General features: G+C 41.7%; 2 protein-coding genes across 2 annotated transcripts in view; one reads left to right on the plus strand and one right to left on the minus strand.

Moving 5' to 3' along the window:
- The first annotated feature begins 5,510 nt into the window (after nucleotides 1-5,510).
- Nucleotides 5,511-17,539, plus strand: PMCH (pro-melanin concentrating hormone). Its single transcript, XM_018559680.1, has 3 exons — nucleotides 5,511-5,805; nucleotides 12,122-12,320; nucleotides 17,415-17,539. Exons 1-3 carry the CDS (start codon nucleotides 5,512-5,514, stop codon nucleotides 17,462-17,464), a joined length of 543 nt encoding a protein of 180 aa, XP_018415182.1. The 5' UTR covers nucleotide 5,511; the 3' UTR covers nucleotides 17,465-17,539.
- A 152-nt stretch (nucleotides 17,540-17,691) lies between these two features.
- LOC108789611 (PCNA-interacting partner-like) overlaps nucleotides 17,692-18,326 on the minus strand; it is a 13,299-nt gene continuing 12,664 nt past the window's right edge. Inside the window, exon 7 of the mRNA XM_018559672.1 lies at nucleotides 17,692-18,014. Coding sequence (XP_018415174.1) covers nucleotides 17,722-18,014 — 293 coding nt within the window. The 3' untranslated portion in view covers nucleotides 17,692-17,721. The remainder of the gene's footprint in view (nucleotides 18,015-18,326) is intronic.

Here is an 18,326-nt window from a genome sequence, read left to right on the forward strand (position 1 = left end):
TGCATGCACACTTGTGAGGGTGTAACAGCACCTCTGCGTGTATGCATGTTATTGTTTGTGGTGTATAGGGCAGCCGATTCATTCAATGGGCTTCCCTACGCAAGAAAATCGCACCGGAGGAGTCCCTACAACTTTATTTTTCCCAAAACACATTCCACCAAAACACATGGAGGGGAATTTAGCAAAACTTGAACAGATTCTGGAGCAGTTGCCCTGAGCAACCAGTCAGCTTCTATCTTTCATTTTCAAAGATGATCTGAACAAACTGAAGAGATAATTCAAATGTTACTATGGGCAACTGCTCCAGGATCTGTCTGCTCAAGTTGTGATAAATTCCCCCATGGAACTTTGTTATCATGCAGTTTGGTGTGATTTCCCACACACGCAGCAAGGTGCATTGGTGTACCATTAACAATGAATAGCACTGCAGCGCATCGTGCGTCTTGGGATAGTGATTGATTCCTAACCGCATGTAATTGTACCACATAGTGCCAGCATTCTGCCGCTTTTTTTAAATGCAGCTGCTGTCATCTGACCATTAACTTAAATAGGTGACAGCTGCCACTTGAAAACGGCAGATTAGCGATTCCTGCTGCAGGAAATCGCAAGTTCCTGATGCAAGAATCCTTAATCGCACCTAAAATATAGGTGCGAATGAAGCCTAACTATCCAGCCAACCAAGGGGAACCAATCAGAATACACTTTACTAAAACCAGAGCAGTACAGCATGGATTCTAATTGGTTTCTATGTGTACCTTACACTGTTCCTTGCACCTTTTTACTCTATAAGCCTTCAACTACTATTGATCCGATTTAAAGATTTAAAGAGAACCTACCATAAAATGTAACTTAATAGACTAACAGGAGATCATAAAAGCAAGCACCAAGGGACCTCTGCACATGCATTTACATGTGTCAAAATCTTCTTCCTTTCTACTGGTCCCTGAGGAATCCTATAATAGAGGGGCAGTGGTGAGAGTTACCAGTGCTCCAAGCTGGAATCAAGACAAGGATATGTATTTAACTTGCATTGCCTGTTATTATGCTGTGCTAGTAATCTATCTTTCGAAGAAGATACTAATGGTGAGTATTATACATAAATTTTTCAAAGCTGTAATAAAAAAAAGCATCCTAAAGCTGGCCATACAACTGTCATTTTCTTTCGTTCAACCCGCACGCTGAACAGAAGAAATTGACGCGATTGCTCCATCAACACAAACAGCGCTTTGATCGAGGAATTGCCGCAGTTTTCATTGCATTCTGACAGGTGCCGCCGCCACCTGTCAGAATAGCGGGCAGCTCATTGGCTGCCGGCTCTGACCTTACAAAGGTTTTACAGCCTGCTCCTTCGATCAGGTGATCGAGGAATGCAGGGTAAAAGGGAGCTGACAGCCCCATACACTGGTCAAATTTCATGCGGTACATTATAAACCGAAATTTGGCCAGTGTATGGACACTTTAAGTAATGGCAGCATCTTTTTAAGTTACATTTTATGACAGGTTCTCTTTCCTTCTCAGAGAATCAGTGTGCCACTTTATTATTCATTTGTGGTTTCAGGTGCACTTTATGGAAAACAAAACCCATATCTACTGTAGCACTTCCAAGAACTGCAAGAGCTAACAGGAAATAGTAAATTCAATTAGCCAAGCAACACACTAGACAATTCAAAATTGAATTGTTCTGAAACAAGAAGAGCTAATCTGATTACTGTTATGATGCATTGTGATAACATTAAATAAATCTATGTTAAATTTGCAGTCGACAATTCAGCTGCAGTGAGTATTTTACAACTAGAATATAATCACATCTAACTGTTTTCTTATTCTTAGAATTATTTTTTACTCAGAAAGAATGAAATAGTTGGCCGTGGTTCTCAGCATTGGGCAGTTTGATATTGACTGTTATCAATATACTGCGTACTGCCGGTGCTCATTGCTGATATTGCCACTTAAAAAGCTTGTCATATAGCACAACTACTGTCAGCATTGTATAAAAACAATAAAGAATTTTCTAAATGACAGTTTATTTTCTTCCAGCCCAAGCTCAAGCAATAGATAGGTCATCCTCTGTTACAGCAATGGGCTTGTATATTTCTGGCAAAGTGAATACAAGTGAATAATAGCACACACAGCTAGTGTGGAGGGGCTAGGTTACGTTATTATAACAATTTAAAGCAAATCTGTCTTTTTATAGTTAGGGACCTTATGAATAAGCACTTTCACATGCAAATTGTATCAAGAATTTCAAATTGATTAGCTCCTGTAATAAACCTACGATCAAAGAGATGAGCAGTGTAGACCCATTTTTTCTTGGACATTTATCTAGTGAATTTGACCAGGCAAAGAGCCACAATCTGAAACTGCCTAGGTGAATGAGATATGCAGGTCTCCCATGTGGCAGCAGTGAGTTAAGTGTAGAATTTGTCACTTTGTCCTCTAAGGAAAAAGTGACAGGATCTCTTGCTAGGGTTTTTCCCCCATTGATTCTTGCTTTTCACGTGCTCTTTCAATGCTCCGTTCGTCTGCAGGAGTGCTGAGTCTAAATCCCGTGTAAGGAAAGGGTTTGCTTCTTCCACAAGGTTAATGACCTTCTCCCCTCCATCATGCAACAGTGTTCAGGCTTGGCAACTGGATACTCCAGATGCAGCATTGCATCCATGAGTGCAGTGGAGAAGAACACATTTCCCATACTCAGAAAAATTGGGTATTTTTCAGCGCTCATGTATAGAGAAGCATGCTGAAGGTGAGTAATTTTTAGTTAAGTTGTCCCTTAAATGTTCCCCACCTACCAAAATAATTACCTTTAGCCCCACGTTTAAGGGCTTCACTGTGTGGCATTGCCCAGCGATACATAACTTTTAAAGAAATAAGTCTCAGCTATGTCCAGCTCCTACTGGGCATACCCACTGCTGAGCTCAAGTCTGTGGCTCATCAGAACTAATTGTGGCCCCAGCTCAATGCTATATGATAAATTATAACAGGGATGCAGCATGGCACAGAATTATACGAGATACTGTAGACTTGCCCAGAGAAAGTGTTTGAACTAGGGATGCACCGATACCACTTTTTTAAGGCCGAGTACGAGTACCGATACTTTTTCCAAGTACTACTTTTTCTTAAAGGGACAGGTCAAATTTTTTTCTAAAGCAATGCAAAATCATGATTTTAGGTCAGTTTCTTAATATTATGAAGAACATGAATACTCTGTAGTGTGGCACTGCTATATCCAATTCTGCATACCTGGCTTTATATTATAAGAACTTTATAATATAAAGTTAGGTATGCAGAATTGGATACAGCTGTGCCACACTATACAATAATACACTGTTCTGGAGTCTGGACACATGATCATCTATTTTCCCAAGAAAAAGAAGTGAGATGATCTGAGGGGGATCAGCTCAAAGTACAGCTAGTAAGGAGGGTTGGAGAGTCAAAATATGATACAAAATATTATACATTTATTATTTAAAATCTCATTGGACATACTAAATGCACCAGTTAACACCAACACCAGTTCAACATCTAAAATTGGTTATTGCAACAACCCATTCACTCATAAAACACAGAAATGCACTCTGAGGATGAGCTGATCAGCATAATAAATGGTACCGGATTAAACTCAAAAATTTGCATTTCTGTGTTTTATGAGTGAATGGGTTGTTGCAACAACCAATTTTAGATGTTGAACTGGTGTTGGTGTTAACTGGTGCATTTAGTATGTCCATTGAGATTTAAAATAATACGGTAAATGTATAATATTTTGTATCATATTTTGAGTCTCCGACCCTCCTTACTAGCTGTACTTTGAGCTGATCCCCCTCAGAAATCTGACATCAAGAAATAATATACACTCAGATTTAAAAAAAAAAATAGCTTCCTGGCTATAACAATATTCAAATTTACCCTGACCTGTAAGCAGGAACTATAGCATGGCAAGCTGTGGCAGTTCTTGCTATGATGTGAAAGTATGCATAGGATACTTGCCTATTACATTTGGGCTTACCTTTAAGTTTGCTCTCTTCCAGCACTGACAGCTCCATGCTCTTTGTTGTTACTGCCACTGCCATCTTCTCCACCACTTCTTCCCCATTCAGCATCTTCTTACTTCAGCCATTGGGCCGCCACTGATGTAATATTTGTGCATGTGTGTGTGTGTGACATTAGTCCAGCACCTCCACTGGGGAAAGGTTTTTTTGGGGGCAGGAGAGACACGCTATTGAGCATGTTTATAAAGCAGTGACTGTGACTTTCACTAAATATTTAAAGGAGAACTATGAGGTGAGTGCTTTTCACTCACCTCATAGTTCTAGCCGACCTGTGACAATGAGACTGTCACAGGTCGGCTCAGTAGATCGGGAGGTGAGCGAACACATACCGGCGTTCGCTCACCTCTCGATCCTGTCACGGCTCTCTGCCGTGACAGGGGAGGGGGCTGGATTCCCCCCTCCCCGCTCCGATCCGCCAGGGCTGACTGGCGGAACGGACAGGGGAGGGGGCGGGTACAGCTGGCTCTGCCTCTAGATAGGCAGAGCCAGCTGTCAGTCACGCAGCTGGGCTGATCCAGCGCCTCAGTATACTGCTCGCGGTATCCTGCGGCGTCTCAGTATACCGGGAGCTACAGTTCGCGGTATACTGAGCCTAGGGTGACGGGAGGACGCTAGTTTGTGTCCTCCAGTTACCCTAAGGAGAACTATGGGGAAAAGCCTTAACCCCATAGTTCTCCTTTAATAGATTGAATCAACCACTGCTATTTAAAACACATGTGCCTGGAAGATTTACCTGCACTAAATGTTTGGTGAATCTCAGATTCACTGCTTTATAAATATGCCCCTATGTGTTCCAACCTTTTTTTTCTTTTTTGACTTTAGTTCCACTTTAGCAGTACACAGATGTACTTTTTGTTATTAAAAGTCTGCGTAAAATGTAATACATTACACAGAACTGTACACTAAATAATAAAGCTGGCTAAATGACAACCAAGACATGACACAGCAGGACCTGGAATAGCAAGCTTACGATCTTGGATGCTCTTTATGTGTCTCTTCTAAAACTCTATATAATTCTAAGATGTAATTTTAAGTATTTAAAGGTTGCCAGACTCTTTAGAAGGATTATTCTGTACTACAAGAAAATAAACCTCATTGAAGGAAGTTTGGAAAGATGCAAACACACTTTCTAAAGATAAGTACAAATAATTATAAACCACGGGTTTCTTGGATATGGCTTTCTTGCAATTTGTATGAAAATAAAAATATTTTGTTCATTCAACAGATAGTGCCCTGCTGGTTGGTGAGAAAGGTGGTTGAATGGTGCTTATTTAGCAAAGTGCTTTGCTGGATTAAGTTACAAATCAATTATCTACAAGTGTTTCCATACAAAAGCCATTGAAATATACTTGGTGTATTCAGACAGCTTCCACAGTCAGTGTCCTGGAGAAGTGGCACATCTTTGAAAGCAAAATGGTAATTATGCTGAAAAACATACATATATATAAAGGACTACACTCATTGCATGTCTTTATCAAGAAACACTCAGATCTGCCAGGCAGCTAGCCATACAATGGTAAGAATGACTAGCTTAGGGTATCCTCTTATTATATCTTTATCTATTCTATCCCAAGGCTTCCTTTTTTCATTTTCAAAGTCCATCCGCAAATCAGAGAATGATGAAGTCTTACTAGATACAATTGCTCTAAGAAAAGCATTACGCGATGGAGACACGGCAGAGAAATCTGTAGCTAATCCACCAGATCATTACTCAGACGAAAGCTCAAACTTGAATGAGGAAGAGGAAAGAAGTATAAAGGTAAGAGGCATGTCTTTCATTGTAAAGGGAAATTATACAGGGTTATTCACAAAAGGGTGAAGAGTTTGGAGAAGGCAGAAGAGGTGAACAATCTAGGACAAAATAGCTGAACTGGAAAGAGAGCTGAATTGGAGAATGTTTCCAAATCACCTATTTTGGCCTAGATTGTTCACTTCTCCGGCCTTCTCCAAACTCTTCACCCTTTTGTGAATAACCCTGATAGTCTTCTTGCAATTTATATATATAAATAGCTTCATATACATTGGTTTGTCACTGAGAGTTTTTTTTTTAAATCCTTGTTGATATTTATAACTTGTAAATATATACAGTATACTGTGTGTGTGTGTGTGTGTGTGTGTATATATATATATACTTTAGAGCAGCCATATTTCCTGATTACATATACAGGCTTTGCTTCCTGCTTAGAAATAATTCACAATTACTCTGTTTCTCTGCTCCTCTTTCTTAATGCACGTCTATGGGTTTGGTTTGAACTCTTAATTAAAGTTAAAATGGACTAGGAGGAGGAAATGTATTAGGAGGGGGAAAATTAGAATTAGAGATAGCCCAAAAAAGGACGCATGGAAGTAAAGAAGAACAGAAGATAACAGAATGGTGGCAGATTCAAAAATATAAAAGCACCAACACATAGAATTTAACTAAGCTCACCTTCCAACCAAGTTTTAACCGCTTGAAGACCAGGTGTTTACACCCCCTTCCCGGCCAGGCTATTTTTCAGTATTCAGCCCTGCGGTACTTTGACTGACATTTATTCTGTCATGCAACGCTGTACTGAAATGAATTTTATACCATTTTTTGGGGACAGATAGAGCTTTCTTTTGGTGGTATTTAATCACCACTGGGGGTTTTATTTTTTACTATATTCAGGAGAAATTACGGAAAATTTTGAAAAACAAAACGTTTTTTTAACATTATGTTATAAAACAACTAATATTACCCACTTTTTTGGTAAAATATATATGACGGGGTCACGTCGGGTAAATAGACACCAAACATGTCAAGCTTAAAAATTGTGCGCACTCGCGAAATCGCAAAAAACTAGCATACCCAAAATTGGCCATAGGCGACGCTTTAAAAAAAGCTTTTACAGCTCATCAGTTTAGTGTTATCAGTGATTGATGGCCCTAGAATTATTGCTCTCACTGCGACGTTCGCGGCGATATGTAACATGTGTGGCGTAATGTTTCGCAGGTATGCGCACCTGACGCATGTTTACATGCGTGTATGTAGGGGTGGGGACTTTAAAAAAAAATTTAATTCTTTTTTTATGTGTAACTCAAAAAAAATTGGGGGGAAACTTGTTTTCCTATTTTCTTTCCCACTTAACTTTATTGCTATCACAGAGGGGGCTAAGAAACCCCTATATGTGATAGCAAAAGAAGTGACAGGTCCTCTTTATGGAGACATCAGGGGTCTCCAAGACCCCTAATGTCACCTAGGACCCCCCTGAAGAAGCTGATGAAGCAGAGATCTGCTTCATCAGCTTCTCTCCAGCATCTGAAGCTGGAGAGTGACACGAGAATGCGGAAGTGATGTAATATACACCACTTCCGCATTCTGACAGCGGAGAGGGGACCGGAGGGAGATCGTGAACCGACCTCCCTCTAATCCCCTGTCAGAGAGCCACTATGCTGGTCCCGGGCTCGCACCGGGCACAGCGGAACCCGGGATCAGCGTGACAGCGGGAGAAGGGGAGCCGCGGAGGGGGGGGCGCACATCCCGGGACCCCATTTCAAGTGTCCTTGTCGTGACCTGCGTTGATCTGGTTCAGTACAATGCAGGTTACGGCTAGATGTGTGAACAAGCCCTTAAAAACACACATACCTCCCTAAGAATCCTCTCTAAAAAAAACACCATGAACAAACCACCAGCTGAATGACCCGGGTTATGTATCCACAAATTAAATACAACAGTTTGTAAAACCTTTAGAAGCACATGAACATGCTATAAAACGTTGTTAAATCCCTTACGCTTGTAGTAGTATTAAATGGATCACACCTTCAATGCATATGATATAGCATAGCAAATAAGCCAAATATTTATTGCAAATAGACATACCTTGATAAAATTCCACATGTCAGGAATGTAAGGCTGGGCACACACCTTACAACCATCGCAAGACTTTTGTCTTGCGATGGTTGTAAGGTACTTAAAAAAACGTACGATCTGCCTATGTTGCATAGGCAGATCGTACTTGCGATGATCGCAAGCCACGCCCCCTGAGGGGCGAGCTTCCGATGACCGCAATGCCGAACGGGCAGTGTGCGCTTGCGCACACCGGCCCGTGCGGCTGTTATCGTACGGACATGCCACAAACCCGCCGAACATCGTACGATGCTCGGCGGGTTTTCAAACATGTCCGTAAGGTCGCACGGCTTCCACACACCTTACGATCATCGTACGATCGCGGGATTTCCCGCGATTATCGTACGATAATCGTAAGGTGTGTGGGGACCTTAACTGTGCAGAAATTAATAAATAACCCCAAAACAGGTAATGAAATAAGAGAGTACCTAACATATTGCAACAAAATGGAGTGAGTCATCACCCTTGTACATTTGATGTCTTGATAATTATAGATAAACTACTTACTCATGCCAGAGAAAATCCCACTCCAATTCAAAGGATGGAAATGTTAAATAAGCAATAGATTGCAATAAAAAATGGCGAGGCATACTTAGAGAGGTCCTCTGCCCCATATCACACAGCAATATATACATGTCACTTTAGAATGAAATACAAGCACCTCCCATAGATATTGCAATAAGCCATTCCACACTGTAAATAGGATAGGTAAAGGAAAAACCTGAATTAATAACCCTGCATGTAGTTGGGAGGGGGGAGCCTCCCGGGAAAAAGAAAGATCTGGCATCAGAGTGGAATAACCTAGATGTGGTTGCCCACTGCTTCATCAGGATGGTGCAATCAGACACTAATGTACCTTGATCTTAGAGGTCAGGTGGTGTCTCTTTGGAAGTTTTCCTTGTTTTTTGGTTTACCAATCGCACCATCCTTCTGTTCAGTCTGGGGTTGATTTTTTCCCTTGCAGCCATATCCAGGGAGGTTAGCTACTCTCCCATAAACATCTTAATAATCAGGGCCGCCGTCAGGGGGGTACGGCCGACACTCAAGTAAGGGGCCCGCCCAGCCTCAGGGGCCCGCGAACCTTACCTGGGTGACGGCCATAAAGGTGACTGAAGGCAGCCGGGCCCCGCAGCACCGGAGGAAGCCGGGGCCCGCACACTCCACATCGTAACCTCGGATGCTGTGCGAGCCTCCGGTGTCCCCCCTGTGTCAACTGCACATTAGGTTTTTAAAGATGGCCGCCGCAAGTAGCCCACATCCCATTTAAGATATTGCCGAAACAGCAATATATTAAATGAAAATCATTCCCTGGTGGGGAATCAGTATGATCTGCATCTCTTGCTGATGCAGACCATACTGATCGCTCCCTCGTGGTGCCTCTGCTAACATGCAGGGAGCGATTAGTATGTCTGCACCAGCCAGAGTGCAGAGCACACTGATTCTTCACTGAAGCCCAGGGATGCAGCCCCCCTTCCTGCAAAACAGGTAAGCAGGAGAGGGGGACATTTTTTATGAACTATTATTGGTTGTGAGAGTGTGTTTTATTGTGTGTTTTTTAATGAGTGTGTGTAATTTTTTTAGTGTGTGATATGTGTGGGATATGTGTGTTTCATTATGTGTGTGTGTGTGTGGTTTTTTTTTAACCATGATTGCTGTTTAAATACAAGCGATCCGGCGTCTGTATAGACGCCGGATCAGTTGTACAATACGGCGCCGTGTCCCCTCTGCAGCCGCTGGTGCTGCCGCCGTCAGCTTCCTGGGCTCATCTGTCCCTCGTGTGAGCCCGGGACCGGCGTGGAGGGTCTCCCCTGACAGATCGAAGGAGAGATCAGCAGCTTCTAGCTGCGGACTTCTCCTCTGATCACTGGACATCGGAAGTGAGGTGCATTTCATCACTTCTGGTGTCACTGGGTACATTCGCCAGCTCCTAGAGCCAGAAAAAGAAGCTGGTGAAGCAGATCTCGGCTTCATCAGCTTCTTTAGGGTCCCTAGGTGACACTAGGGGTCTGCAAGAACCCTGATGTCTCCTTAAAGAGGACCTGTCACATATTTGCTATTACATAGGGGACTTGTTAGCCCCCTATGTGATAGCAATAAAGCTGAGTGTGAAAAGAAAATTTAAATAATTAAAGTAACAAAAAAAAGTCAAAAAACATTTTTTTAACCACTTGAAGTCCGCGGTGTTACACCCCCTTCCTGTCCCCGCCATTTTTCAGTATTTAGCGCTGCAGTACTTTGAATGACATTTATTCCGTCATGCAACGCTGTACTGAAACTAATTTCGTACCATTTTTTGGGGGACTCATAGAGCTTTCGTTTGGTGGTGTTTAATATTACCAAAATGTAAAAAAAAAACTGTTCCCCTATAATAAATTATAAAACATTTATTATTACACAATTTTTTGGTAAAATATAAAAGGCGGGGTCACGTCGGGTAAAAAGACAGCAAACATGTTAAGCCTTAAAATTGCGCGTGTGCGCGAAACCTCAAAAAACTACAATATCAAAAATTTTAGAGTGTAAGCTCCTCTGTGCAGAGACTAATGTGACTGGCTCAGTGTGGCGGCGGTGCCCCGAAATTTCTGATGGCTGCCCTGTTAATAATATTTGCAAATGTAGTCACAAGAACATCTAGGTGCTTGGAGATGGTTTTATAGCCTTTAAATGTGACATTCTGGTTTATAATTTTCTTTCCGATCTCCTTACACAAATTTCTCCTTTGCTTTCTTTGGTCCATGTTCAGTTTGGTGCACATGACACCAAACAGAGTGACTACTTTTCTCCCCGTAAATAGGCTGACTGACTGATTACAAGATTGAAGACCTAGGTGATACTAATTACAGAAAACAGTTAATTTAAAATATCACTATGATTCATTTATTCATCATGCTTTTTAGGGGTACCACCAAATCAAATCAGGTCATTTTAGAATATCTCTTTAGAATATGCAATCATTTATCTCTTTTCACATTTTGTTTGCTTTATTAAATGACATGCATGCAGGTATACAAGAGACTTTTAATTTTATCAGATATTAGGAGTAGGGATGCAGCGATATATCAGCTGCCGAAACATATCAGCCCCAAATTGCACTTTTGGCTACATGCCGAAAGTGGCATTTTCCTGCTGATACATCCGCGCATCCCAGGTTTCTTTCCTCCCCGCTGGGCTCTGCTCTGTGTCCTAGCGGGGAGGAGAGAAAGTGACAGCCGGCCGAGCACTGCGGGAGGAGAGCGCTGTGAGCGTCCGGTGTCTCTCCTCCCACACCGCTCAGCCTATCACAGTCCGGCAGAGCGGTGTGAGGGCGGAGATAGCCCACGCTGTCACAGGAGGCTCCCACACCGCTCGCTCAGCCTCCTGTGACAGCGTGTCAGAGAGGAGAGCAAGAGCAAACACTCAGCGATCAGTAATCGCTGAGTGTTTGTACATAATTGAGGACATGGTATGTTGACTATATCCTCAATTATGAATGAATGGAAAGTGATCTACATCACCTGCTGTTCATTCATGATTGTGGTTATAGTAAACACACTATGTTCTCATGTTATCAATGAACAGGAACACTCAGAGGATTCCTGTTCATTGATAACTGGGGATACAGAAAAAGAGATTGAGGACTCTGTGTCCTCAATCTTTTTCTATTTTAAAAGAGAGATATCAGGGATCTGTAAAAATATTTAATAAAAAATGAATTAAATAAAAAAAATGTAACAGTTTATAAAAAATCAAATATTTGAAAAAAAAAACATTTTCGGTTTCGGCCTGACAATTTTTAAAATTTTGGTTTTGTTCCGGTTTTCAAATTTCTATTTCAGTGCACCTCTAATTAGGAGGAATGAATCACTGTTTTAATGAGCCGTAAGGGTATCAACACATTTGTGCCGGTCTGAAAATAGAGAATCCAGTCTTTTAACAGCTGGACCTTTCAGGCACATCCATCCAATTGAAGTACCATTAGAGAAAGTCAGTAAGCAAGATAATAACAATAAGGTGTATTTAATTTTAAATGACTTGTCTTCACACCTGGAGTTTTAAAAGAACATGGCTTATTAGTTGCCCCTGAGGACCAGTCTGAGAGCTACTGTATTGAAGATACGGTAGTAGAGGTTTAGGTTTCAATATGTGTGTGTCAAACATATCCTTTAAAAAACTGAAGAATGCATTTGCTAATTCCATTTTTGCAAAATTTGTCTACATTTCTTTCCCCTAGAGTTTGGGTTCTCGGAACAGTTATTTCAGTCAAGATGTTATTCCTCTAGGCACTGGAATGAAGAAAATGGCCTTTTCACCACTTAAAAGCTCTCTAAGACATGCAGAAATTGGGAATGAGAATGTTGAGTTGACACATGAAAGAAGGGATATTGGAGAAGAGGAAAATAAGTTCCCAATAGGAAGGCGAGATTTTGACAGTAAGTATTTAATAGAAATCCCTGGATAACAATTTGCTTTCAGCTAATATGCAAATTATGAGATCACCAGAAACAGGAAACCAGCGCAATTTGTGATCTGTGCCTATATAGCATAAAAGTCAGAATTCGTTTTTAATCCTTCCAAAGGGGATCCAATAATCTATTGGTGAAAAACTCTTAAGGGCTGTCATTACTTTTAACCATTGCCGAAAACAGAGCAAATTATTTCCCCCTGAATGTGTGCTTGTTTATCTAAAAGTGTAGCAGGATTATCTTATGTTGCTAGTTTTAGATGCAGTGGAGCTTTAATGCACTTAGGAAATCCATCAGAATTAACAGGTGACAAGGTAAAAACATAGCTGCCAAACAGGAGAGCACTTGTCAGCTCTCCTCTGGTTATGGACCACAAGGCATAGGACACCTTGGGCATGTCATAGTGCAAACTCTGAGTCACACAAACTCCTCCCACACCTTTGTAACTGGTAAAGGGAAAGCATAAAGCGGTCTAGTTTAGCAAGTCACAAACAACTCGGTAGATTCGATAATTAAAATGCATAGCAAAATGCAGACTCACATGCAAAGGCCACTGATTTAAAATACTATAATGACAGCAAGCCTGAATGAATTTATATCCATATTTTTACCTGCCATTTTACAGTACAGTGGCCATTCTTTGAAATAAGTGTCACATTATTGAGACCTATACTCATCATGCATGTCATTGTTATGGGTGGTTTTCCCAGGTAGCAATATCAGTATTTTTTGCAGCTGCAGGAGAATGGACACTGGTAAACAAAGCTGTAAGGAAAAACCTGTATAATACCTCCCACTCCCACCAAGCCTTTATTTTGTAGGAAGCAATAAAAGGAGCTAAAAAGTGGGGATTGACCTGTATGTAATGTACTCCAAGAAAAGGATCGTACAAGCAAGACAAAAATCCTGTTTTTCTGATTGCACATTGCCGGACACAAGATTACGTTTTCTGGACCATGGGATCTCGAAAAGCAGTCCAACTGAGGAGTGGGCAACACAGCAAATGAACGGTGAACAACTAACTGGTTCACAAAATACAACACAGGAACAGATAGGACTCTACTGAGGCCTAAATGCTGATCTGGTGAAACTTGACAAACATGTCAACCAAAGACCAAGTGGCAGACTTGCAAGTAACTTGAGCCTGATGCTGGAAGGCCCAGAAAGCACTAACAGTGCACATTGAACGGGGAAGGTGGAACCTTGCCCTCAAGGTTTATGAGCATGAATAATGAGTTGTCATATCCATCTAGCGATAGTGGAATGAGAAGCCACCTGACTCCTGAAGGAATCTTCAGGCATGGCAAATAGAGTTGTACTGACTTTAAAAAGCTGTAGCTGGGAGATAAATTTAAATAACATGTAACACATGCAAAATATGAAGGGAAATGTCATTAGCTTGTTTAGATGCAGGACTTCTTGATGGTAAGACAATGTCCTAGTTAGCTGGAAAGGAAGAAACCAAACCTCAAAACAACCTTGTATAGCACAAGAAAAAGTTGTTTACAGGTTAAGGCCACCAACTCAGAAATTCACCATGAGGACAAATAAATATTCCTAATAGGCTCAAAGGTGGCCTCTGAATGACCAACAGGACTTGGTTGAACATAAGGAGAAACATTGTGGGAGACACCCTGTATGAAGACTTTCACTAAGGAGAGAGAGGCAAGCGATCTCTGTAAAAGAATCACTAAGGCTAAAATTTTACCCTTGATAGTACTAAAGGCCAAATGCTGACACAGACCAGACTGGGGAAAAGACAGGATTCATAAACGCAATAGTGAGTTGTTTCACTCCTGGAGATATACAGCTCTAAAATTACCCTTTTGATTGGTTTGTCTACCCAATCAGTAACCAAAATAAGCATAAACAAACAACAGATTCGAACTGACTTTCAAGTGAAGGCTGAATGGGGACATACCACAATGGTGGAAATTTAGAAAATGCTTTATTCTTATAAATAATGCGGAATACACACAGCCAACAGCTTGCTGTCAACTAAATTAAAACCAATGACAAGTCAAACTGACTATAAATGAAATGAGGATATTTGTATGTTTAGCAAATTAAGGGTCCATATATCCTACCAATCACTAATTCATTTATAGTCAGTTTGACTTGTCATTGGTTTTAATTTAGTTGACAGTTCAAATCGGTTGTTTGTTAACCCTTGAACTGCCTTCACTTGAAAGCCAGTTCGAATCTGTTGTTTGTAAAATACAGGATTCATCCCATAGAAAACTTCCTGGGATGGAATCGCCTTGCCTCACACCAAGCGGAATATGCCTTCCAATTGAGATGGTAGGCCTTGTGAGAAGTTGATTTTCTACCTTTGAAGAGCATAGGGATGAATCAGACCACACCAAATAGGTCCCTTTCTCTTAGGCCTGGGCTCCAACAGCCAAGCCATTAAAGCCAATGAATGAGAAGCAGGATACTAGACTGGCCCCTAGGACAGAAGGTCTGGATGATCTGGGAGGTCTTACGGAACGTCTGCCAGGAATTTGACAATGACAGAGTACCACATACTCCTGGCCCAGCGCAATGATGAAGCCCTCCATCTTGATGCTTCAGAGTACATACGGAAGGAGCTTTAGAGGGAGAAAAGTGTAGATCAGGTGGAACTGATCACAGAGTCACCAAGAACATTCACTGCAAAGGCCTGAGGATCCCTGGTCCTGGCCACAACAGTAGAAACTGGATGCAAGGAAGTCTAAGTCTGGCATCCCACACCTACAACAGAGCTCAAAACACTCCTGGGTGAGTAGACCAGTCTCCAGAACCAGACCTTGATGACTAAGGAAGTCCACCTACCAATTTTCTACACCTGGGATGTGCATGATGGTCAGAGCTGGAAAGGGAAGTTCTAACCAAGCCAGAAATAGGTCTGCTTCTCTTTGAGCTGCACAAACTCTATTGTCTTCCTGATGGTTGATGTAAGCCACTGTTGTGATATTGTCTGACTGAATCCTGGTTGGGTGGCCTTATAGGCCGAGGGGTCCAGCACTGACGAGAAAATTGAATTGCCCTGACCTTCAGAATATTGATTGAGAGCTTCCTCTGATTACCAAGTTCCCTGCACTGATGGAGTGTCCAGGACTCCTATCCAGCCTGACATGCTGGCATCCATTGACAGCAACCACAGAGCAGCAGGTTTTCCCCAATTCCAGCACTAAACTGGTGATCCACCACGCCAAAGAAAGTCTGGTCATGTTGGTTAGGACATGAGAAGATCCAGGGACTGAGCCTGCTTGTCCCACACTGCCAGAATGTTGAGTAGCAATGATCTGAAGTGAAACTAGACATAAGGAATTACCCCATAGGCAGTCCCCATTAAGCCCAGAACCCGCATACAAAGTGAATGGTTAGGTGGTTCCTGGACCTGTAAGGTCCAAACATGGGAGTTGAGAAGCTGGAGTTTGTTCAGGGGAAGAAAGACCATGGAAAGGACTGTATTTGAGATTAGGCCCAGACATACCAACTGAGGAGTCAGATTCAGCTCATATTTTTGGAGATTCACATGAATAAATCGGCAGGGTCTGCACTGTCCCTCGAAGCAGAGTGAGGACAGGGGATGGCACCTTGGTAAAGACGCAAGGCACAGTGGACAGTCCAAACAGAAAAGCAACAAATTGTTAATGTGGATACCCAGAGCAAAATGCAGGTAGCATTGATGTGCAAGATAAATGGGGATATGCACGTAAGCATCCTTAATGTCCACAGAGGCTAGAAGATCCTGGGTGAAGGGAATCAATAACTAACCAGGCAAATTCAATATGCTTCAGAGCATCATGAAGCATATTGTGACATGGAGCTCCTGTGACATGACAATATGGAGGTGACCCCTCATTCAAGGGAGGACTAGTTTCTGGACTTGGTAGGTTTGGTGGTCTAGGCCTTACATCAGAAACAGGGTCACGAGAAATGGCCCTGAAGCAGACAGCAAGGGTTTGGCAGATGGATGTGGTCACAACAGCAGGTTGCATAGCAGGGCCTGCAAAGTTGAACGAGGCCTTGGAAATGGCTTCTAACCTTTTGTCCTCAAGGTCCTAGAATACTGGGATATCCAATAAGGACCATTACAGCTGAGACTGGACACATCTTCAGGAACCCCTCTTCAATAGGATATTACACAGTATGGTCAAGGCCAGTGTTGGGGAACCTACAAATCGCAACATGCAACGGCCTCTGGGAGTCATACCCGTTGCCAAGAAACTTGCAATGCCTCATGGGATTTGTAGTTTCCCCACAGCTGGAGGTTTCCCACCCCTGCTCTAGGCCAAGGCACGTGTGCACTGCGTAAATAGGGATAGAAATATAATTATATTTGAGGTATATTAGTGGGCTGAACCTGCTCACATACAGATTCCTCTAAACCAGTCGAGATACATTCCTCAACACGAAGCAGCCAGAGGAAGAGATGGACTGGGAGAGAGAGAATGATGGGGCTCGCTTGCAGTCTCAAGCCTCCAGTAGAGCCTAAAAAGTTTCCCCATATTTTCAGGCACAGTGGCAGAAGATTTATTTTGTGATAAGGAGGGTATGCCTCTGAAGGGGTTAAAGGAGGTCCCCAAGGAGGATAGCGACTCAGTTTGGGGAAAAAGTGTTCCAGGCTTGATAAATCAGGACACTTATGGGAAATACTGCAGATATCTATGAGACATTAGCTGAGCACCTATCCACCATTGTATGTGAGGAAGGAGGACAGGAAGAGTTAAGTCTTCTGTGACCAGTCAATGTTGGCAGCAGGGAGTGCAGGGGAACTTTATATGTTAAAGAAATATAACAGACATTATCCCACTTTGGCGGCAAATGTGGAAATCCACTTTAAAGTGTATGCAAACCAAAAGCAATGCATCTCTTAATTGAGCTGTTTTATTATAAGAACAAGTAAAAATCGGAAAGATTGTTTATTTATTTCAGTAGCTATATGGAGTACCATTCCAATATTGTGTAAGTGTTTCTCTCCATCAACCCCCCCACCTCTTTAGCACATTTTGTTGAACTTTCAGATTTAAGAGATGAAAAAATGCAAAACACTCATAATTCTGTTCTCTTTAGTGCTCAGGTGTATGCTTGGAAGAGTCTATAGACCATGCTGGCAGATATGAAATGACAAAGGATAACAATGAAAAGGACATCGGCCTACCACTTACCCATGAATTAAATCAACAGATAAAGTGCATTTTATGTACATTTATTAAATGTAAATAAAAGTGATCTCTGCAATGTAAAACAAGTCATTTTCTGAAATTAAAACCTTCATGATAAAATGCAATAGCAAGAATAAAATAAAAAAACACTGCAAAACAAAGTCAACAAGTAACACAGAACACATGGTACACACAGCATTTCAACTATACAAAATCTACACCCGGAAAAAGCTAGTTAACTTGGCTTGTCCTACAATTAGCTTGTTCTTGGCTACAGCTTTACTGCTAGTTTTAATAGGGGCTGCCTTTTCCTTTGTTTTTGTTGATCCAGCAACAAGTTTCTTTTGTGGTGGTTCATCCTTATGGTAGTCTTGGTTCTCATCAGTATCCACTTGCTTTCTCTTTGAGCGCTTTTGAATGGACTCTTTACTGGATTTTCCCTTCACATCTTTTGAGTCAATATTGCTGGAATTTGTCCGTAAAGCTGTTTTTTTCTTGCTTATATCACCTGCAGCAAAAAAAAATGTAAACCGATTGTTCAAACTTGGCAGTTGGAAATATACTTTATTACTTAAAGTAAACTAGTTATTTATTCTGCCCATTACTTTAAAGAGGACCTGCTACTTTGCCCATGAATCGAAAAGCTGACCCCCTGATCCAAATATACTCACGTTTAGTCTTCCCTTGCCCATCCCTATTCTGTTGCAGCTGCAATAAAATGGCCAATGCTAGAGTATGAGGTGACATGTGACCATCACCCATGAAACAATGGGACAGGGGAAGAAGTGGGAGGAGAGTGCTGTGAAAGCAGGTATAACGG

Source organism: Nanorana parkeri, unplaced genomic scaffold, assembly GCF_000935625.1.
Source record: "Nanorana parkeri isolate BGI_ZX_2015 unplaced genomic scaffold, ASM93562v1 scaffold411, whole genome shotgun sequence".
In the NCBI taxonomy this organism is placed as follows: domain Eukaryota; kingdom Metazoa; phylum Chordata; class Amphibia; order Anura; family Dicroglossidae; genus Nanorana; species Nanorana parkeri.